Below are 23,997 nucleotides of genomic sequence, written 5' to 3'. Positions count from 1 at the left end.
CTTTTCTTTGCTACCGATTACATCCTCAAAAAAACACAATTTTCATTTTATAAATCTATGTTGACTTTGTCTAATCCCAGTGATATTTCCTAAGTATCCTGTTATCTCATACTTTTTCGTAGCCTTTTGCATTTCCACACAACTGATGTTCAGCTAACCATAATAGCTCCCTCTTTTTTTCTCTTTTTTCAATGGTAAAATTTCCCGCCCTCCAATCTGCAGGAACTAGAGTTATAAAGCAAGGAATCTTTGGCCCAACATGTCCAAGCCAACCAAGTTGGCATTCTGGGCTATTCCCATTTGCCTGCATGTGGCCCATATCCCTCTAAATCCTTCTATAGTCCAAAAGTATTTCAAAAGTCTTAATTGTTTGAGCTTGTATAGCTGCTTCTGGTAGTTCCTTCCAGATTTGGATTAACCTCTGAATGATAAGGTTGCCCCTGAGACTCCTCTTAAATATCTCTCCTCTCATAAGTCTATAGGGCTCTTGCACGGCAGGCGAGGTCACGACCCCTGACCCGTAATGTTGCCATGCAATGACTTCTGGAGGACAAGCAGTGGACTGGAGGCAAGCACTTACTATGGCTGCCAATACAGCGGGACCATCTTCGGTCCCAGCAGCCGTTGAATTGTTGCAGTTTTTTGCCAGAATTCTGCCACAGACTCTGAAGTCAAAATCCCCACTAAACTTGCAACACCTCAGTCCCAGCCAAAAATCTTTATGAATGGCATCACATAATTACAGTGCTTAACCACATCAGGCTGCTTCACTGTTGTTTCCTTGCGTGTCATAAATGTGCCTTGACTTGTCTGTGGCCGATACCAGTGCATGAAGTGAAGCCTCTCTGGATCGGTTCTCCACTCATTACAATACAATGGTTGACATCGCAATTTGGAAGCCGCTTCCCCTTGACGTGACGCTGTGGAGGACACGTTAGATACAAAATGCTGGAGTAACTCGGCGGCACAGGCTGCATCTCTGGAGAGGGAATGGGTGACGTTTCGGGTCCAGATCCTTCTTGACCCGAGGCGTCACCCATTCCTTCTCTCCAGAGATGCTGCCTGTCCCGCCGAGTTACTCCAGCATTTTGTGTCTTATCTTCGGTTTACACCAGCATCTGCAGTTCCTCCCTCTACATTGTGAAGGACAACATGTTCTAAGCTTCCAATTCCCTGCAAATTCAAAGATGGCAAGACACGAGAGGGAAGAGGTCAGACAGACTCTGGACCTGGCCGTCTTGCTCCAGGACACGCCGTGTAATTATGGCATTGATGGGTTGTGGACATTAAGGGGGCATCCATCCAGACTCGTAGCATGTCTTGGCTGGGCTCCTTCTGGCGTCTCAGCCCAGAGTCGCTGTAGTGTATCCAGCTCTGGAAGGGCATTGGCAGCCCGGAGGGAGTGTAAACCCGAGGTATTTTGAACAGGAGCCAAAATGTTCCACGTCTTGTACTGCAGAGATAATCATTTGTTTTTGCGTGGAAGTTAAGCTCTCTTCTCTCTCGCGTCTCCGTTTCCACTGGCGCCGTTTCCAATGTGACGACCGCGTTGCCGATAAAGTACTAGATAAATCATCGTGATGAGAAATGCAGTGTAAACCTGACACCTGGTGACCCACAGCACACTATAGAGCTGGGGTGTGGGGGGGATGGGGCAGAATGTAAGCGAGGAGGAGCTCTAATGAACTCTGAAGGCTCAATGTACAGTAAGTGTTCAGCATTTCAGATGCCTGACCCGCTGAGTTACGCCAGCTTTTTGTGTCTCATCTTCGGTTGAAGCCAGCATCTGCTGTTCCTCCCTACTCGAGCGTTCAGCGTTGTCAGTGTGGCACCGCTGGACTGATACAAAGCCGGCTTGTAACACGCAGTCATCTCATTCATCCTTCTCTGCAATCAATTCCCGGGCACAGCCTGTTGCTAACTCGGTGCATTCTCCTCCTCTCTCGTCGGAGAGAGGAGGAGAACTGCTTCAAAGTAGACATACCTTGAGGAGATTTTGCAGTGGAACGGACAAAATGTGTAGGAAAGAAGTGCAGATACTGGTTTAAATCGAAGGTAGACAAAATGCTGGAGTAACTCAGCGGGACGTACGTGTTGCGCGTGTGATGAGTGTATGCCGGAGGCTTGCTTGACCTCCAGAACGCTTGAGCGACTCCGTGCATCACGTCCTTTCACCTTATGACCTACCGTGCAAGGGCTCCATACTCTCTTGTTTTAGAATCCTCTACCCTGGGGAATAAGTCTGAGCGTTCACTTTATCTATACCCCTCATGATTATATATATTTCTATGAGGTCACCCCTCTGAAAGGATTAGCCCATCTATATTTTCATCCGTCATTTACATATAGTCATAAACAACTGATGTCCCAGCACTGATCCCTGTGAAACACCACTGGTCACAGACCTCTGCCCAGAGAACACCCCTCCCTCCATCACTTCCCTCTGACTTGTATGGCAAGCCAGTTTTAAATCCAGTCTACTAAGTTACTGTGGATCCTGTGTATTATAATCTTCTGGATCAACCTACCATGGAGGACCTTGTCAAATGCCTTACTCAACTCCATCCAAAGCAACAAGAATATGGAATATGAAGTTGAGGACATAGTCCTAATGCCATTACACAGCTGGTTGGCAGATATTTCTTGGGTACAAATCCTCTGTTTCCTCATCTCCTACAACACATGTTTTTATATAATGTTTGGCTGGATATCCCTCTGTAATTACCATTCAAAAATGGCTAGCATTTCCAAAAGCCAAAATTCAAGGTTAGTTTAGTTTATTGCCATATACACAGATGAGCCAAAGCATTATGACTACCTGCCTAATATGCTGTTGGTTCTCCGTGTGCCGCCAAAACAGCGCCGATCTGCCGAGGCATGGACCTGAAGGTGTCTGGCACCATAGAATTAGCACCTTCCACTGCTCCAAGGTCCAGTTCTGAATCTCACGTGCCCAATGTAGGTGCTTTCAACGGTGGACAGGGGTCATCATGGGCACTCTGACCGATCTGCAGCTACTCAGCCCCATACACAGCAGGGTGCGATGCACTGTGTATTGCGACACATTCCTCCCATGACCACCATTAAAAATTTCTGTGACTTGTGCCACAGTAGATCTTCCATTGGTTCGGACCAGACGGGATAGCCTCGTTGCCCTCGCGCATCGATGAGCTTTGGGCGCCCAACACCTTGTCGCCGGTTTGTGGTTTGTCCCTCCTCAGACCAATGTCGGTAGGTACCACTGCTGACCGGGAGCACCCCACAAGCCTTGCCGTTTCAGAGATGCTCTGACCCAGTACAATTTGGCCTTTGTCAAAGTCGCTCAGGTCTTTACTCCTGCCCATTTCTCCTGCATCCAACACATCAACTTCAAGAACTGACTGTTCACTTGCTGCCTAATATATTCCACCCCTTGACAAGTGCCATTGTAACAAGATAATCAATGTTATTCACTTCACCTGTCAGTGGTCATAATGTTTTGGCTCATCGGTGTATACTAAGTGTACTGAGTTTCCTTAATTGCATGAAGCTCTAAGAATACACAGTGCAAATGATAATCATAGATATATCAATAAATACAACGAAAAAATTCAAAACAGCAGAATGGTGTGAAGAAATCTGAAGTAGTGCAAAGAAAAAAATGAAAATGCAACAACAAAATAAATGAATGAAGTGGAGTTCAGAGTAATACATGGCAAGAAGGGACTGTGAAAGAGGTTGTTGGTTTCTCTGGTCTGAAAGCAGTGTGGAAGAACCTGTTTTTAAGTCCGGACTCCCGGGCTATCAAGCTCCTGTATCTTCTCCCAGAGGTTAGTAGAGAGAAACGGGAATGGCCAATTTGGCAGGCATCCTTGGCAATGCCTCCAGCCTTCGTGATGCAATGCACTGTGAACACAGACTATGAGATACCGTATTATCTGACCATCTATGTAAACTGCTGGAGTCACCATTGACCCCAGAGGCAAAGCAGAGGTAAAGTAGTGAAGTTATGAAGCCCGATTGTTAGGAAGCCTATGTCTGGGAACATTTCACGTCTAGTGCTCAGCTTTGTGCAAAAGTTATATTTGCAAATATAATTTAAAGAAAAATATTTGTCAGTGATGCCACCTGAGGCTTTTGTGCTGATCAGAGCCCATCCCACATAACGAGATGCTTCTCTGATGAAGCGAGTCAATTCATTTGATCCTCTGCATCCTGATAAAGTAAAGCAAAACCAGGCAGTAAGACAGGTGTAAATTGATCCATCAAAATCAGATCTCTAAAATAAAAATATATTCCTTTTCTTATGAATGTAACGATCTTAATTGCAATAGATTTTGGTGATTTTAATTCATTCTTTAGGTTTTGGAAATACCACGCGGAAACAGGCCCTTTGGCCCACAGAGTCTGTGCCGACCATTGTTCATCCCGTACACTAGCACTGTCAACTACCAAATCCAAATAACCTACAAACCTGTACGTCTTTGGAGTGTGGGAAGAAATTGGAGCAACAGGATAAAACGCAATGATCACCCAAAGACTAATTCTATCCTACACCCCAGAGACAATTTACAGAAGCCAATTAACCTACAAACCTGCACGTCTTTGGGATGTGGGAGGAAACCCGAAACCCAGAGGAAATCCATGCGATCACAGGGAGAATGTGCAAACTCCATACAAACAGCACCCGTCGTCAAGATCGAACCCGGGTGTCTTTGCTGTAAAGCAATGACTCAACCACTGCACCACTGTGCCACCCTATTTTGTAGACATAACTTTAGACATAACTGTAGATTCTGTGGACATAACTTCCCAAACGAGGCAGTCCATAATTTGGTAAACAGCCTCAGAGAGAATCAAGAGTGTTTAATTGGCATTGTACCAACAATAAACAATGGAAGTCTTGCTTGCAGCAGCTTAACAGGCCCATAAACACATGGATAAATATATATTTTTAATCCATAATTTAATAACGGTAATACGTGTGGAAAAAAAAAAGAAACCTCGTGCAACTCAAGGCAGTCCATTGATGTTGATAGTTGCTGAGGTTAGTGATGTGTAGTGTTCAAGAGCCTGGTGGTTGCTGGGAAGCAGCTACTCTTGAACCTGTTTTTTGGGTTCTTGTACGTTCTTTCCCATGGTAGAAGCGAAATGAGAGTCTGGCCAGCATTTGGGTCTTTAATATTGGCTGCCTTTTTGAGATAGCGTCTCCCACAGATCCCTTGGATGGTGGGGCGGTCAGTACCTGGTATGGTAACAAATATGGTGGGGAGTTACTAGACTTTGGTTTCTCAGGGAGGTGACAAAATTCATGGGTACAGCAGCCACCTTGTTTAATTTGTTTGCCATATAATGAGCTGTAAATACAACAGGGATCCAAACTAAATAAGCAGAACCACTAAGCAGCAGTACCAGTACCTAATAAATATCACTGGCTCACTTGTTTGCCAAAATAATTAACTAAAAATGTACTTACTGTACCTTGTACAAATAAAGCTCCTGTTAGAGACAATCTGTGACGGGCCAGCCCAGGAAGCTTGCAATTCCTGGAACCACAGAACATTGAGCATGTGCTGACATTTGAATATATTCACTGGTTCATTGGTCGAATTACAATCACGTTATCAATCCACTGGAGTTTGTTTGATTACTTTAGGGAATCTGAAAAGATTAAGAGTTGTCTTCATAATAATTTACTTATGCCTTTATGCTTCCCCAGAGAAGATGTAAGCTCAGGCAAGTGTTCCTGATGGTGTAAACTGTACACCATCTGTGTAGGAGGGAGTGGGCCCTGTGGGCTATGTGGCATTTTCTTATACCACATTTTATAATATGTTCAAAGTCATGACCTTGTGAACTGATTTCATACACCAATTATGTTTTTATTGTGCAAACTACTGAAGTACCTGTTTAACTCATTGATAGCTTTGACAATCTGTAGTGTAGTTTGTTCCATACTATGATCATTAGCTGTCGATGAAAGTATACCAAAGGTAGCTTTGGTTCATAATCAGAATTAAGCTGATTCTTAGAAATAAAATAGTGAGGATGCAAGGAACAGCAGGTGCTGGTTTGTTTTTAAAAAGCCACAAAGTGCTGGAGTAACGCAGTGGATCAAGCAGCATCTCTGGAGGACATGAATAGGTGACATTTTGGGTCGGGGCCCTTCTTCAGACATGGTTAAAATAGTGCTTTAGTTTAAAGAATGCATTTACAGATTAAATGGTCTTGCTGATAGGAATGAAGGTGGAAGACTGTCAGGGGTAATCACATAACCTAAGATTAGTTCAGGAGCAGAATTAGGACAGGGATTTAGGAATTTAGATTGCATGGGATCCAAGGAGAGATAGCTGAATGGATAGAAAATTGGCTTCATGGAAGGAAGCAGACAGTGATGGTGGAAGGTTGCTTCTCAGACTGGAGGTCTGTTACTAGTGGCGTGCCTCAGGGTTCAGTGCTGGGCCCGTTACTGTTTGTCATCTACATCAATTATTTGGATCAGAACATGCATGACAAGATGAGGAAGTTTGCTAATGATACAAAAGTGGGTGGTTTTGCAGATAATGAAGACGGGTGTGAAAATTTGCTGCAGGATCTTGGTCAATTGGCCCGGTGGGCTGAGGAATGGTTGATGGAATTTAATACAGGGAAATGTGAGGTGTTGCATTTTGGGAATTCTGACATAGGCAGGACCTACACAGTGAATGGTAGGGCTTTGGGGTGTGTTGTAGAGCAGAGGGATCTAGGAGTGCAGGTGCATGATGCCTTGAAGGTCGAGTCGCAGGTAGATAAGGTGGTCAAAAAGGTTTTTAGTACATTGGCCTTCATCAGTCAGAGTATTGAGTATAGAAGTTGGGAGGTCATGTTGCAGTTGTATAAGACCTTGGTGAGACCGCATTTAAGGTATTGTGTTCAGTTCTGGGCACCATGTTATAGGAAAAATGTTGTCAAGGTGGAAAGGGTACAGAGAAGATTTATGAGGATGTTGCCAGGACTAGAGTGTCTGAGCTATAAGCAGAGGTTGAGTAGGCTGGGGCTCTATTCCATGGAGCGCAGGACGATGAGGGGTGATCTTCTAGAGGTGTGTAAAATCATGAGAGGAATAGATCGGGTAGATACGCAGTCTCTTGCCCAGAGTAGGTGAACCGAGGATCAGAGGACAGGTTTAATGTGAAGGCGAAAAGATTTAATAGGAATTAAGGGGTAACTTTTCACACAAAGGGTGGTGGGTGCATGGAACAAGCTGCCAGAGGAGGTAGTTGAGGCTGGGACTATCCCAACGTTTAAGAAGCAGTTCACAGGTACATGGATAGGACTGATTTGGAGGGATATGGACCAAACGCAGGCAGGTGGGACATGTAGCTGGGACGTGTTGGCCAGTGTGGCAAGTTGGGTCGAATGCCTGTTTCAGCAATGTATCACTCTACAACTCTAACTATGAAGAGGCCATTCATTTGTCGTCTTGGCAGCAGATAATTTCTTGTGCAATATACTCTTTGAGCATTAGCAAAATTATGGATGGATGTTCTTCAAAGGCTAGGTTCATAGTTATGATTGACACAGTTTAGGATACCCCGAAACCTGTTCCCCACAAAGAACGCACGAGTAATGCAGCTGGATGAGTGCAGCTCCAACAGCACCTTAGAAGCTAAACGCCATCAAGGATCAAGAATTCCTTTTGAATGGCACCAATTCACTATGCTATATATTTACTCTCCATCACTGGCACACTATGTTGCAATATATACCATTTGTAGAATACAGTCCAGCAGTTCCTCAAGTCTTCATGTTTTTTCTTATTTTTATTATTTATGTTTTATTGGAAGCATTTGTGTAAAAAAAACATGACAATTTTGTAGCTTTATGAACAGCTTCAATTTTAACACTTTTCAAAAAGGGCATTTAATTAAAAAGAGAGAGAAAGAAGGAAAAGAAGCATAAAAAACAAAAAATAAAAAATGGGAGATATACCCGACAACCCACCCATGTGCCCGCTCACCCACCCCTACGAGTGATTTTGAATTGTGTTCAAATATTGTATTGTTTGAGAAAATCAATAAAAGATGACCATATTTTTAAAAATTGCTTCAGTTTGTCATTCGAGATAAACCTAATCCTCTCTAAATGTAATGTGTCTGTCATTTCTGTAATCCACATCTTCACTGGAGGAACTTCAACACTTTTCCAGAATTTAAGTATGAGTTTTTTTGCTAATATTAGTCCATAGCTGACAAAGCATCGCTGAAAAACAGTCAATGTACTACATGCTTCTGATATTCCCAGTATTATCAGTTTTGAGTCTGGCTCCAATGGGGTTTTCAGTATATTGGAGAAAACGTTGAATATTTCCGTCCAAAAACTTTCAATTTCTGTACATAGTCTTTATTCGGTATTATATGTGAGTAAATTATATCAAACAGACGTCTCAGATTAAAAAGTGTCATTTAGGTATGAACCCAGTTTGATCTGAGTGTACAAGTTTGCCAATGACTAGGCTGAGTCTACGAACCAGAGTCTTGGCTCGGATCTTCTGGGCAATTGTTCTATACGATCCCGGCTCTTCTAGATTCTTATCTTTTTTGGAATTAATGTAATAATTGATTCTGCTAGAGTGTGCGGTAAAGTCTGCTCCTTGAACGCTTGGATATACAGGTATTGTAGACGTGGGGAAATTGTATCATTACATTTTTTTGTAAAATTCATTATTGATCCCGCCTGGGCCAGGGGTTTTTCCATTTTTCAATTATTTAATAGTCTCTGAAATGACCTTTAGTTATCTCTGAATCCAACTCGTTACGTTCGGTCTCACTGAGGGTTGGAAGATTGCACTTATCCAGAAAAGTCTGCATCATCTTGGAGTCGTCCAAGAATCGTAGTGGATCTCGGCGCGTCGCTGAGAAATCATCCGGTTTGAAATTTCTCGGCGACAGCTGGCTTGTCACCAGGTATCGTTGCTTATTGTGGGCGCTGTCACCTGCTGTCCCCAGGTTTGCTAGGTTCTCTTAGATGCATTTAGAAGCACATTATATTTAAATAAGTAAAGTCATTTCAAAATACCATACATTTTCAAAGAATGCCCACACACTTTTCACAAAAATCCAATTAACCACTTTTAATTTTTTTTTTTAATACGTCTATTAGTAAACTGGAAGTAAATCCAGTTTATGCCTTGTTACAGTGAAGCTTGGTTTTTAAGTAACCCATACAAGATGTTATGGTTCAAAACTATCAAGTACTTACCGACTTGTCAGTGATTTCAGCGAAAATTAGGACACTGGAGAAGCATTTACGGCGTGGGAATTTCGAGATGTTTCCGAAGACGCTGTAATCTCGACCTGACTCGGTATTGTCATGGTATTTGTCGTCGGATAAAAGAAAAGTTTGGCGATCTGCTACCAGTCGCCGGCTGTCGCCTTAAAATCGCATAAATTGGGACAGACCCTTAAGTTCACTCATTCCATTGCACCTAAACCATCCCTTCAGGTACTTTTCCCTGCAGCTTATCCTCATACCTCCTTCCTGACATCCATCCTAGGACCTCAGCAGCTCTTCCAGGTGCGACTGAGGTTTACATGCACTTCTAATCTCATCTACTGCATTCGGTCCTCCCAATGTGGCCTTCTTTACATCGTCGAGACCAGTGTAGACAGGTGACTTGCACTGTGTCTGCCAAAGCCTGCTGGATCTCCCATTTGCTAACCATTTTAGTTACCCTCCAATTCCCATCCTGGCCTTTCTGTGAGGCCACACGCAAACTGGAGGAATAGCACCTCGTATTCCATTTGGGTAGCTTATAACTCAGCAACATGAACATTAAATTGCCCAATTTAAAGTACTCCCCCCCCCCCCCCCCCCCCCTCTCTCCCACCTGCATATGCTGAAGGGTACACCAAGCTTATTGCAAGGTTGGTCCATGCTTTTGTAGAACTCGTTGGTTTCCAGGCAAATCTGTCAATCTGCTACACGTCTCACTCCATGTACCCTCCATGTACCTTTTATCAATCTCTCTTTAACTGTTCTATTCTGAGGCCTCTTGGTACTGCAGTGCCTTAGTACTCTTCATCTACTACTATCGGAGCATATTTCTAGAGGCCTTTCTGGTCTGCAGCCAAACACAGCTTTCCTCACCCAAATTCATGGAGTCTGGATAATGCCATGACAGCTTCTGACTAGTCACAATCACCTCCATATTAATTTTATCCATTCACTGAGCCTATGGCATATCTCAGGCAGCACAGTGGCCCAGCAGTAGAGTTACTGCCTTACAGCACCAGTGACTTGGGTTCGACCCTGTCTACAGATGCTGTCTGTATGAAATTTCCACATTCTCCCTGTGACCAGATGGGTTTTCTCTGGAATCTGTGGTTTCCGCCCACATCGAAAGATGTAGCATTGGAAATTGTCCCTAGTGTGTAGGATAATGCTAATGTACTGGTGACCGCTGGACGACGCGGACTAGTTGGGCTGAAGGGCCTGCTTCCGTGCAGTATCTCTAAAGTCTAAAGTTTCTCCATTAAGAGTTGTTTTCTGATTTTCAGTTTTCTCAGCAAGCTTGAAATGATGTTCACAACTCCTGTAACTGAGCAATCCTATTCATGAAATAAGTAAAGCAAGAGCTCTATTAAATCTGCCAGGATAAAGGCAGTATAAATCTTCTATGTTTCATGTGGCTTGAATGTGTAGGTTAATTGATGCAATATCTGTGCCTGTATTTGGATACTGTCCAATTTAGCCTTTTATTTCATGTTTTTTTTTGTGAAGAGCACTTAGCTGCTGAAGTCATTACGGACTTCATTCAAACTCGCAGAAAAAAGACAAATTCCAAAAGCAAGACTGTTCTTGATATCAAGAAACCAGTTGACAGAATAAATATAGAACATAGAATAGTACTGCACAGAAACGGGCCCTTTGTCCTCCAATACATGTGCCAAAATATTAGGAGGCTTGATAAAACTATGTCGGAATCAAGAACAAGACAGAATTGGCTGCAATAATACAACACACAATAGAAGATGGTTTTGGTAGTTTTGGATTAATATCAGTAGAGTTACTAAGAATAAAAGTACTGGAATTCCTCAGGACATTAAAAATGCAATTGTAGATGGTTGAACAGTTGCAGCCCCCACCTCTCTTCCACCTATCAACCCCCTACTGCAATCAATCTGAAGAAGAGTCACAACCAGAAATGGCATCTATCCATGTTCTCCAGAGATGCTGCCTGGCCCACTGAGTCTCTCCAGCACTGTCATCTTTGCAAAGTTTTTTTGAGTAAACTTTATCACAATTACTCTATCACAATTTCAGGACTCCTTCACATCGGATTTTGGCTAATCTTCCACCATTTGATTATAACTCATAATACTTTGATTATCACTCATCTTTTGCTCACTTATTTTATTCAAGGATTAAACAGCTATATTATAAAACTTTCAAACATAATTGTAACCTTATTGAACTCCAGCTTTTGCTAATGAGTCACCTACAATCAACAAAGCACATTTCTTACTGGACTTCAGCCAACCAATACTGTTTGAGATTCTAGCTTGAGGGTGTAATACATTTCAATATTCTATACAGCCATTGTTTTTAAATGTACAAAAACATTTTGTATTGGCTTTAGGGGGTTATTAAGTCCTTGGGGTGGCCTGATACTATTTCAAAAACTTGTTTTTGTTCAGCAATGATTTTAAGTAAATTTAGTGTAGAACCATTGTTGATTTTTATTCTGAGACTTTTGTTGCTGTGTAGTCTTAGTGATGTGAAATATTAAAGGTCTAGTGTTCTAACTCGCACTTTTGTAAAATTAAGATTGTTAATATGAAAAGAGAAGAACATGACTTGAATCATGTTGAGACATGTCTTAACTCATGCCTTTACCTTTCTCCCAGCTCCCACAATAGCCATACCACTAAGAAACATGTTTTATTCGTGATAAGTTTAAGATGAAAAGTTATTTCATTTCAAAATGTGGATTTTGCATGTTGTTCTCAATTTAAAGTTTAGCCAGTATCTTGAAAGTTCAAAGGAATATTTTATGCCAAGATCAAAGTGGTTCTTTCCATGATTGGGTGGTTGCAATTCTGTAAAGACTTTTTAGCACCTCTCTAGACCAGTTCTTACAATGTGCAGATCAGATCATGTGAATCTTATTTCATTTTATGTGCATTGTTAATTGTTTTTTATAGATCTAATCTTGTTCATTTCATTTTTTCACTGAACTTCCATTGTGTAATTTATTACTCACGGGAGAGATAAGTACAAGTACACTTCAGTATGTTGCTGGTCAGTTTGCGATATCTTCAACAATGAAAAATGTGCCAAAAAGGGTGATAGATCCATTGCTGTAACTCACCATTAAACTCTTGGTTTTTTTTTAATCTCTAAAAGACAAAACACTTTCTGAAATTATTAGGAATGATCATTGCCCAATGATGTTTCCTTTAAATTTTGTTGATTCATATTAACAATCTTTTATTTGCTTGTACAAAGTGTATGTTAGAATGCTAGACATTTAAAGTTATGCATAACTATTACTAAGGCTAAATTTCAGTGTAATTTGAAAATAATTATTTTGGTATCTTCACGTTGGGGTAAAAGGCATTTTGTGATTAACTGGAAAATTAAATGTGGATGGGAAAATTGACCAGCATTAAATGCTATCTCTGAAGCATTTCCTGATTGAGTTGGTATGGCATGAAATTTCATGTCGTTTTCCACAAGTGGCTTTCTAAAATGATCAACCACTCTGAAAGGGGATTTGAATAAAAGATGCATCTCCCCTTACAATATAGTTCAATGTCATTATTGTGTATGTGAAGCAGTTCAGGAAGCAATTTTTAAAGAAATTTTAGTACCATAGTAACAAGTTTTAATGGCAATTTTAGAAGATGATTTGCATTATGTTGCAAAAAATGTTCTTGGCTATTGATTTTTAATGAACTTTCTGCCGTAAGTGTGATTTTCCTTGCCACGTGACTGGAACAAGTGAAAATTACCTAGTCCAACTGCAAACTAGCTGAAGACTAGGGCCTGTCATGTTTATGTCTTAACTGAGCTTGTAACTGCTCCATCAAATTTCAGCTGGTATTAGAGTAATTTTGAGGCTTTAAAAAAAAAACCTAAATGTAAATTCATGTCAAAAATGTACTGCTGTACTCCTCTTGGCTTTGGATATGATGAACTTTATTTAAAAGGTATCAGCAAGGTGTGGAGAATGGACATAATAATGTAATTCTTAGCAAAAATGCTATCTTATGCTCCACCAGCCATAGTTATGAGAAAAATAGATTTATGCACCAATTCTAAACCTGTGGAAATTCTTTGGTTTATTGTTTGATAGCAGTGTGCCACTTGCTGCATTCCAAGATAATTAATTTAACAAAGCTTTATGACCCCTTTCAACCAGAAAGGATGCATCAGGATCTAAGAACTTGCAAAAGTGGTTAAGGAAATGGCAGATGGAATGTAACTCTGATAAGTGTGAAATAAGTTTATAAATCACAGGAGCAGAAGTAGAGCATGCGGCCTGTCGAGTCTATCTATCTTTATCAATCATGGCTGATCTATCTTTCCCTCTCAACCCCATACTCCTGCCTTTTCCCCATAATCCTTGACACCCTTATAAATCAAGTATCTGTCAATCTCCACTTTAAAAATACCCAATAACGGCCTCCACAGCCGTCTATAGCAATGAATTTCACAGATTCACTACCCTCTGACTAAAATAATCCCTCCTCATTTCATTTCTGAAGGTATGTTCTTTTATTCTGAGGCTATGCCCTGTGGTTCTAGACTCTCCCACTAGTTTGAACATTCTCTCCCACTCTATCCAGGCCTTTCACTATTCGATGTTTCAATGAGGTCCCCCTCATCCTTATAAACTCCAGTGAGTACACGCCCAGTGCCGTCAAACGCTCATCATACGTTAATCCAATCAGCTCCAGGATCATTCTCGTAAATCTCCTCTGGACCCTCTCCATATCCAGCACATCCTCAGATATGAGGCCCAAAATGGTTCACAATACTCCAAATGCAGCCTGACATGTGCTTTATAAAGCCTCAGCATTACATCCTTGTTTTTATATTCTGGTTCTCTCTAAAAAAATGCTAACATTGTATTTGCCTTCCTTACTACCGATTCAATTTGCAAACTTTTGGGAATCCTGCACCAGCACTCCCAAGTCCCATTACCTCTGATTTCTGAATTCCCACCCTATTTAAAAAATTGTCTACATATTTATTTCTCCTACCAAAATACATGACCACATTTTGTCACACTTCTTCCATCTGCCACTTCTTTGCCCACTATCCCAACCTTCCAAAGTCGTTCTGCAGAGTCCATGTTTTTTCTCACTACCTGCTCTTCCACCTGTCTTCATATCATCCGCAAACTTGCTCATAAAGCCATCAATTCCCTCATCTAATCCATTGATATACAACGTGAAGAGTAGCGGCCCCAACACTAACCCCTGCGGAACACCACTAGAACACTGGCAGCCAACTAGATAAACCTCCCTTTATTCCCACTCTTTGCCTTTTGCCATTCATCCAGCATAAATGTTTAGTTTAGAGATACAGCGTCGGAACAGACCCTTCAGCCCACTGAGTCCGCGAACCAGTGATCCCCGTACACTAAGACGAATCTACACACAATAGGGACAATTTACAATTGTACCACACCGATTAACCTACAAACCTGTACGTCTTTGGAATGTGGGAGGAAACCAGAGATCCCAGAAAAATCCAACGCAGGTCATGGGGAGAACGTACCCGTAGTCAAGATCAAACCTGGGTCTCTGCACTTTAAAGGCAGTAACCCTGCCACTGCACCACCATGCCGCCCTGCCACCGTGCCACTCTATCTTTAAATATGAGTTAAATGCCTATTAGGAAAACAATTTATGTCTAAAAACATGTCATTTCTATTCAAGTAAATTTGTATTCTTTTTCCTTGCAGGCAAAATGAATGCTGGTTAATCTGTGCAATTGAAGCTTGAATGGGTTGCTTTAATATTGAGATTGACAAAAAGTTTATATTGAAGTGTACATGACATTCAAGCGATTGGTCTTGATTAATTTACTTGATCGCTAAATTTGTTCTGGGTGATACAAAAATGCAGCATATTTTACAAGAAAGTAGGTCTTCAGTAAAATACAGTACATCTTTAAAATGATAAAATAAACATTTATGTGACAGCAGCTGAATAAGTTGATCTCTCCATCAAATGTTTATGTAATCCTGTAAAAAGTTTCATAATAAGATTTTTAAATTGGATAATGTAGGATCTGGGTACTATATACTGCTATTGGATTTTTAAATATTATTAAATCACATTATATTCCAGAAAGACCACATAAACTAACTTGATGCTTTATTTGTCCCCAGTGCAAACGGGTGGAGGATGAGCTTCATTTTTTGAAAGAGCAGAACCAGTCAATGGCCAATAACACAGAACAGCTGACTACTGAAAACAATCAAGAATCTGACTTGAAGGTAAATCAGCACACTGAATAAAATTAGGCTTATAACCATGTGTGTCATATCTGTCCTGATATTTATTGTGTAAGTAACAGCACTTGTTATGGTGTTTGCCAACAATTCCTTCTTTAAACGGATTGTGGTACTCTCTCTGGAATTTTCAACGTGTATTTAAACTTTTTGTGTAGAATATTAAATTGAAAAATAGATTAAAACAGCACAGTCTACATTAGATCACCTTGTTATTTTTGCTGGTTGCATATTTTTTGATTATTTTGAATTGAAATTATATTCATTTATTTTTCTCAAAATGTTTGAATTCAAGTTTGCAATTTAATAATGTTATTTTTATAGACCACATCTGTTTTCTAAAACTGATATCTTATCATTTAGTGATCTGTATTGATGTTTTGATATATGCTTGGTCATAAGGAAAATTATGTTTTGGAGCTTGCTATTCTAACAGCAAAACATACTTGGCTAATAAAGTACCATTATGATTATGAGATAGAGGAACAAATATGTAGACAGATTTCTGAAAGATGCCAAAGCAACAAGGTTATCTCAGTGGGTGCTTTATCTTCCCCAATATTGACTGGGACTTACTCAGTCCCAAAGGCTAAGATGGGGCAGAATTTGTGAGGTGCATTCAAGAAGTTTGTTGAAACAGTATATATATAGTCCAGCTGAGAAGGAAACTAACTTGTTCTTGGGTTGGGAAATGAGCCTAGTCAGGTGACTGATATTTCAGTGGAAGAGCATTTTGGGGATAGTGATCACAACTCCCTAGGGTTTAATGTGTAGGAAGGAACTGCAGATGCTGGTTTAAACCGAAAGTAGACACAAAATGCTGAAGTAACACAGGCAGCATGTCTGGAGAGAAGGAATGGGTTTGAGACCCTTCTTCAGACTAAGAGTCAGGGGAAAAGGAAACGAGTTATATAGATGGCGATGTAGAGAGATATAGAACAAATGAATGCATATCTTTATGTGCAAAAAGTAACGATGATAAAAGGAACAGGCCGTTGTTAGCTGTTTGCTAGGTGAGAACGAGAAGCCTGGTGCGACTTGGGTGGGGAAGGGATAGAGAGAGAGAGAGAGGGAATGCAGGGGTTACTTGAAGCTAGTGAAATTAATATTCATACCACTGGTTGCCCCATTACAGGAAGGATGTAGAGGCTCTGGCAAGGGTGTAGAGAAGGTTTACCAGAACGGTGTCTGGATTAGGGGGGATTTACTACAGAGTGAGGCTGGACAGACTTAAATTGTTTTCTCTGGAATGCCAGTGATTAAGGAAAGACCTGATAGAAGTATATAACATTCTGAGAAGCATAAATATGGTAGACAGTCAGAACCTTTTTCCCAGGATGGAAAAATCAAATCCTAGAGGGCATAGCTTAAGGTGAGAGGGGCAAATTTTAAACAAGATATGTGGGCCATATTTTTTACACAGAGGGTGGTAACACACTACCAGGGTTAGTGACTGAGGCAGATACAATAGTGGCATGTAAGAGCCTTTTGGATAGGCATATGGATAAGCAGGGAATGGAGAGATATGGATTATGTACCAGTGGGGAAGAGAATGGTCTTGGCATCATGTTCAGCATGGACATTGTGGGCCAAAGGGCCTGGTCTTGTGCTATACTGTTCTATGTTCTAAGGTAGAATTTTCATAATTTTATTTATAGTATTGCTATCCTTTTTAATAAGAGTTGAATGTGAAATATTTTAGACTGGAATCATGAAATTGTTTCTCACAGTGGGTAATGAGGCTGTGGAATTCAATTTCACAGTTCATGAGATAAGTACAGACATAATCATTCCATATTTGCGAAATAAATAACAATAATTTTCATATCAATGAACACAACGGATGACCTTCATGCCATTTTTATAGTATATGCCCTGTTGTAACATCAGAAAATGTGATCGGAAATTTCCACCCAAGGTCTCAAATCCCACTAAATCATGTGCTCTTTGATTTTAATATTATGGTTGTAGCAAATCATTGATGCATACATAACTTTAGTTAAGAGTCAGAAGTGTTTAATTGCCATACAGTGCATTCAGAAAGTATTCCGATCCCTTCACTTTTTCCACATTTTGTTACGTTGCAGCCTTATTTTAAAATTGATTAAATTCATTATTTTAATCATCAATCTACACACAATACGAAAAAGCAAAAACAGGTGTTTAGAAATTTTTGCAAAGTAATTAAAAAGAAATAACTGATATATCGCATTTACATAACTATTCAGACCTTTTACTTAGTACTTTGTTGAGGCACCTTTGGCAGCGATTACAGCTTGGGTATGACGCTACAAGCTTGGCACACCTGTATTTGGGTAATTTCTCCCATTCTTCCCTGCAGATCCTCTCAAGCTCTGCCAGGTTGGATGGGGAGCGTCGATGCACAACTATTTTCAGGTCCCTCCAGAGATGTTCGATCGGGTTCAAGTCCGAGCTCTGGCTGGGCACTCAAGGTCATTCACAGATTTGTCATGAAGTCACTCCTGCGTTGTCTTGGCTGTGTGCTTAGGGTCGTTGTCCTGTTGGAAGGTGAACCTCCGCCCCAGTCTGAGGACCAGAACGCTCTGGAGCAGGTTTTCATAAGGATCTCTCTGTACTTTGCTCCCTCCGTTCATCTTTCCTTCGATCCTGACTAGTCTCCCAGTTCCTACCGCTGAAAAACATCTCCACAGCATGATGCTGCCACCACCATGCTTCACTGTAGGTATGGTATTGGCCAGGTGATGAGCGGTACCTGGTTTCCTCCAGATGTGACACTTGGCATTCGGGTCAAAGAGTTCAATCTTGGTTTCATCAGACCAGAGAATCATGTTTCTCACGGTTTGAGAGTCCTTTAGATGCCTTTTGGCAAACTCCAAGTGAGCTGTCATGTGCCTTTTACTGAGGAATGGCTTCTGTCTGGCCACTGTACCAGAAAGGCCTGATTGGTGGAGTGCTGCAGATATAGTTGTCCTTCTGGAATGTTCTCCCATCTTCACAGAGGAACTCTGGAGCTCTGTCAGAGTGACCATCGGGTTCTTGGTCACCTCCCTGACCAAGGACCTTCTGCCCCAATTGCTCAGTTTGGCCAGGCGGCCTGCTCTATGAAGAGTCCTGGTGGTTCCAAAGTTCTTCCATTTAAGAATGACAGAGCTCACTGCTCTTCGGGACCTGCAATGCTGCAGAAATTGTTTTATACCCTTCCCCAGACCTGTGACACAATCCTGTCTCGGAGGTCTACGGACAATTCCTTCGTCTTCATGGCTTGGTTTTTGCTCTGACATGCACTGTCAACTGTGGGACCTTATATAGACAGGTGTGTGCCTTTCCAAATCATGTCCAATCAATTTAATTTACCACTGGTGGACTCCAATGAAGTTGTAGAAACATCTCAGGGATAATCAATGGAAACAGGATGAACATAAGCTCAATTTTGAGTGTCATAACAAAGGGTCTGAATACTTATGTAAATGTGATATTTCAGATATTTCTTTTAAATTACTTTGCAAAAAATTCTGTTTTCATTGTTTTCGCTTCATTCTGGGGTATTGTTTGTAGATTGATGATTAAAAAAATGAATTTAATCCATTTTAAAATAAGGCTGTAATGTAACAAAATGTGCAAAAAGTGAAGGGTCTGAATACTTTCTGAATGCACTGTATGTACTGACAACAGAACAATGAAATTGTTTTAATTGTCCTTAAGGAGAGGTTTGTGTTTCTCGAATGCCTTCTGCCTATAATTCTTGGGGAATTCATACACTCGCCACATAAAACAAGGTAAAGAACACTAAAAACATACATTTTACACATACTATTTAAACACAAAGAAGGAAAGGGCAGACAGACTGTTGGTGAGGCAGCCATTACTGGCGCCAACCGGTGGATCTGGAAAATAAAATAAGAGGAAATGCTTGGAGATGCATATAAGAGACCAGTCTGAAGAAGAGTCTCAATGCAAAACGTCCACCCATTCCTTATCTCTAGAGATGCTGCTTGTCCTGCTGAGTTACTCCAGAATTTTGTGTCCACCTTCATTATAAGAGCATTTATGTAACAGCAATAATCAAATTGCATAGTCAAAACAAACAGAAAATGAACAAGAAAATAAAACATTAATAACAAATAGTGCTCTGCTCATTGTAATTGTGGACATAAATCTCCATGTGGGCACACTCTTCATTGTGAGATAATATGGTAAAATAAATTACTGTCTTTCTACAAAGTCGCAGTTGAATTAAGAAATATATCTATAATGGAAGAGGGAACAAGACATTTCAGATGCCATAGTTTGAGGCCAATGCAGTTGTCCCTGACAGCAACTCCAAATCTACAGCACCTGTGTTTACTCTCTGGCTTTTCTTCATTTCCCTGCAAGTAGCCAAAGAATGATACATGCTTACATGATAGTTACTGCTATACAAAACCAAAGGCTTTTAGTGATGTTAATCATTAATGTTACTTTTCTTTGTGGCTGACTGTAGGCATTGAGAGTGTTTAATTTGTATTATCTTCCACATCACAAGAGGGTTTGGTCATAATCATTTACTTGGTGGATCATTTATTTTTAAAAAGGCAAGTCTTCTAATTTTAGTTCTCTTTATTAATATTTGACATTATTTTAATAACCATATGTACCATCATTTTTTAAAACAAGTTATAAATTTAAATATAATAGTTTACAACCTTACTTCTGTTTTAAATTGAATGTAGTGAAGGAAATATAGCAATATTGAATAACATTAGCAGAAATAAGTGTCTTGCATTTCTACCCATTTTATTTCATGACAGGTTGATAAATATATTAAATGATTAAAGAATATAAACCAGTACAGCATTATTTTAATTGCATTTGCATTTATCTCTCATAGTTACTTTTACAAAGTAAGTACATGCAATACAATTTTTTCCTGAAATTCCTTGACATATTCATGCTGTACTGAGGATATTCATGTAGAATATCAGATATTAAAAACTGTTAATTGGCTCACCAATTTAAAGATTTTTTTAAAAAGTAAGCCAAGCTGGTTTCTGGAATGTAAGGTTTCCATTTAAGATTGACAGGGGAGCTAAAACCTAAGCAGTGTGACCATCTTCAGCTCTTTTAAAAGTAAATCTCAGTTCATCAACGTTCACAAACGCAATGACAAAATAAATGTAGCAATTTATGGACAGTGTAATATAACCTACCTGCACTGTTTGAGATTGGGTGAAAATATGGTAAGCTATTTAATCTTGCATAAAGCAATGGAAGACAATAATCATGGTTAATAGTGAAGCTATTCTTATTTTCATGCTTTTAAGAACATGTAAGCACATTTGCTCAGGGAACAACATTTTATCAGGTAGAAGCAATCATAAAGTTGAAATTATAAAAATGCAATTAATTTGTTTACAATAAATCAGAGGTATTTGCATGTATTTGAAATTGTCAATCTAGTTTGTATGTTGATTAATTTGCATAATCTGCTTTAAGAAGGGTTTCAGTCAAATGCTCTTCTCAATTCTATTTCAGCTTACCTCCTTATTTCCTTTGCTTAATCATTAACAAACTAACATATCCTGTTTCTCTAGTAACTTTGTGTTGCTTGTGGTAGTTGCCAGGTGATATATTACTCTTGCAGGTTTATATGGAGCAATCCCTATTTTATGACATACCAAAAAAATCTATTATCGTTCTGTCATCTGTGTGACATTTCACTGGCTCTTTACTCTTTAATCCTATTATATTAAAATGTAAAGCGATCACGCTCAAATCATTGTCTGCATTACGTTACCCTTTCTCTCCAGTTATTTTAAATTACATCATTGCTGTCTTCGCCTGGTGCCATTTGCACAGAAAAACATTTTTTTATTGTTAGATTTTTTTTGTAAATATCAAAACATTGTTATGTTTGCATTTCATTGCTTTATACTTTCGTAGAACAGTTTCATCTGTCTGTTCTCTTGTTTTTACACTGAGCATTAGAAACGGATTTATATTTGGACTGTTATTTGGACTTGAGAATAATGAGGTTAGTTGCATAAATGTAGAGCAGTACTCCCTTATGTTGATTCACACGATTTAAACTACAGAGCCAATTGGTTGTCTTAGTCATTCAGTCTATCATTCAGAAGTTGTTGAAGGGTATTTTGTGCGGCAGTGAAATTAAACCAGAAAGTATCTTTCAGAATTCTATATTTAGGGACAACTATATTGCCTCAATTAATGAACATTTACATTGGTACTTGTATGGGGTTGGAAAAAAAGTCTTGTCGTGGACTTGAAAAGGAGCTCAATTTCTGGAGTTTCACCAAAAGAAAGTAGGCGTGTGTAATTTTCAGACATTGTTTTTCTAATTCTTTTAGTCAGAATACTTTTCTGAATTCTTGATTGATTTATGATGCAAATAACCTATTCATGGCTCCTTTAACCATTCCTTTCGTTGATCCATTCTGATTAAGTAAACTGGAATTATGTAATGGTGGTCGGAGTGTGGTAATTGCTGGTTTTCGGGATGATGTGCTGATAATGTTGTGAGCAAAAAATTATAATTGCCTCAAAGAATAGTCTTACCAACTTCCATTTGTCTTCATTTTTCATGTGAAGAACATTGTCCTATTATCTAAAACCAGAAACATCCTTGTTTTTAAGTGCATTTAATGTAGCAGGAAAATTGCAATGTATCACAAAGATTTGCCTATAAAAATAGCTTTCAAATATGTGAACTTTTGCCAAAAGTTTTAAAAGAGAAAGCAAATTTGGAAAGATTAGGTTCAAAGGTCCGTTTATTGTCACGTATACCAATTAAGGTGCAGTGAAACTCGAATTACCATACAGCCATACTAAAAAAAGCAACAAGACACACAACTACATAAAAGTCAACATAAACATCCACCACAGCGGATTCCCCACATTCCTCACTGTGATGGAAGGCAATAAAGTCTAAGCTCTTCCTTTTTTTTCTCCCGCAGTCGGAGCAGTCGAACCATCCACAGTCGGAGCGATCGAAGCTCCTGCAGCCGGCGATCGAAGCTCCCGCGTTAGGGCGATCGAAGCTCCCGCATCAAGGGAGTTGAAGCTCCTGCGGTTGGAGCACCCAAAGTCGGTCTCCAATCAGGGGCCGCGAGCTCCATGATGTTAAAGTCCGCAGGCACCCGCGGTTGGAGTTCTAAGGTCGATCCCCAACAGGGATCGCCAACTCCACCATGTTAGGCTGCAGTGCAGACGGAGATACGATATGGAACGTTACAATAGAGAAAGAAATCTCATCTCCGTCGAAGTAAGAGATTAAATTAAGCTTCCACCAACCCCCAACCCCCCACATAAAACAAGCTAAAGAACACTAAAACATACATTTAACATAACTAAAAAAAAACAAGGAAGGGAAAGGACGAGACAGAGTGTTGGCGAGGCAGCCATTGCGGGCGCCACCCGCAGGAAATGCAGTGATATAGCAGCCAGACGACCAGCTATATTTTCAAACCATCTCTTTTTGAACAGAAAGCGTCATGTTGATTTACTAATAATGAAAACTGATAACTGCTTTTATCATGCAATAATATGCAAAATGCAAGATTACAGCCCGTCCACCAACAGACTGTTGGTGGAAGGTATAAAGTTATGCTTTATGCTGGTGTATAACAAATTAACTTACTAAGATACAGAAAATGGAGGAAAGGAATGGATGACGTTTCGGGTCAAGACCCTTCTTCAGACTGATGAACCCATTCCTTCTCTCCAGAGATGCTGCCTGTCCCGCTAAGTTACTCCAGCATTTTGTGTCTATCTTTGTTTTAACCAGCACCTGCAGTTCCTTCATACACAAGTTAACTTACTACATCGAAGATTAGCTTTGAGTCAAATCCAGCAATCCTTTGGTATTCCTCAAGATTTTTTTATATATATCACTGAAATATTGTGGAATGCCTATCCTGCAAGTACAGGCACTACCCAATCTAATGGACGGGTTAAGAAAACCCTCACATAATCAATTATACGTAAACAATTATGTAATAAGCGCTCCTGTTTCCTGAATGACCTGTGTTATTGCAATGGGAGTATGACACAGGCTTTCCGTCCGCTTCAGAGATATAAAAACATCGTCAGGGCTCGCTGTCTTCTAGTTTCAGCCACTGTCAGCGACACTGGGTAGGAGAGTGAGAATGAGGGAGGCCGTGTAGAGCAACTCCCAGCTGAGTTGCCAACATCTTCCACAACGTGTATCAGCGAGACTTCTTTACCAGCTGCCGCATTGCCCGGTTGACGCTGCTGCAGTTGCAGCTCACTTTATAGGCCCTGTCTGACAGTGCTTTCTTCAGGCCACCGACTGGATGCGCTTGATCACCACGGGGCTCCCTCCCCTCCCACCAGCTGCGGTTTTTCCTGTCAGCCATCGCTTTGTCTGCTCCACAGCTCCTCCCTCCACCGCTGCCTCCTCCTCCTTCTCCCCTGGAGTCGCCAACATATTCCAAGGTGGAATAAAGCGAAGGCGGCCAGGAAGAAATGGTGGCTGGTGAGAGGGGAGGGAGTCAAACGGTGACCGAGCGCAT

The 23,997-nt window shown here is 40.4% G+C and overlaps 1 protein-coding gene across 8 annotated transcripts in view; it reads left to right on the top strand.

Moving 5' to 3' along the window:
• mipol1 (mirror-image polydactyly 1) overlaps positions 1–23,997 on the top strand; it is a 181,976-nt gene that overhangs the window by 96,868 nt on the left and 61,111 nt on the right. For all 8 annotated transcript variants that reach the window (XM_078406548.1, XM_078406551.1, XM_078406549.1 and 5 more), the window contains one exon: positions 15,365–15,472. In XM_078406548.1, the coding sequence (XP_078262674.1) occupies positions 15,365–15,472 (108 nt within the window). The remainder of the gene's footprint in view (positions 1–15,364; positions 15,473–23,997) is intronic.

The sequence above is a fragment of the Rhinoraja longicauda genome, chromosome 10 (assembly GCF_053455715.1).
Source record: "Rhinoraja longicauda isolate Sanriku21f chromosome 10, sRhiLon1.1, whole genome shotgun sequence".
NCBI classification, from domain to species: domain Eukaryota; kingdom Metazoa; phylum Chordata; class Chondrichthyes; order Rajiformes; family Arhynchobatidae; genus Rhinoraja; species Rhinoraja longicauda.
Note: the sequence above shows the minus strand (reverse complement) of the source record. Positions and strands in the feature narration are given on the sequence as shown.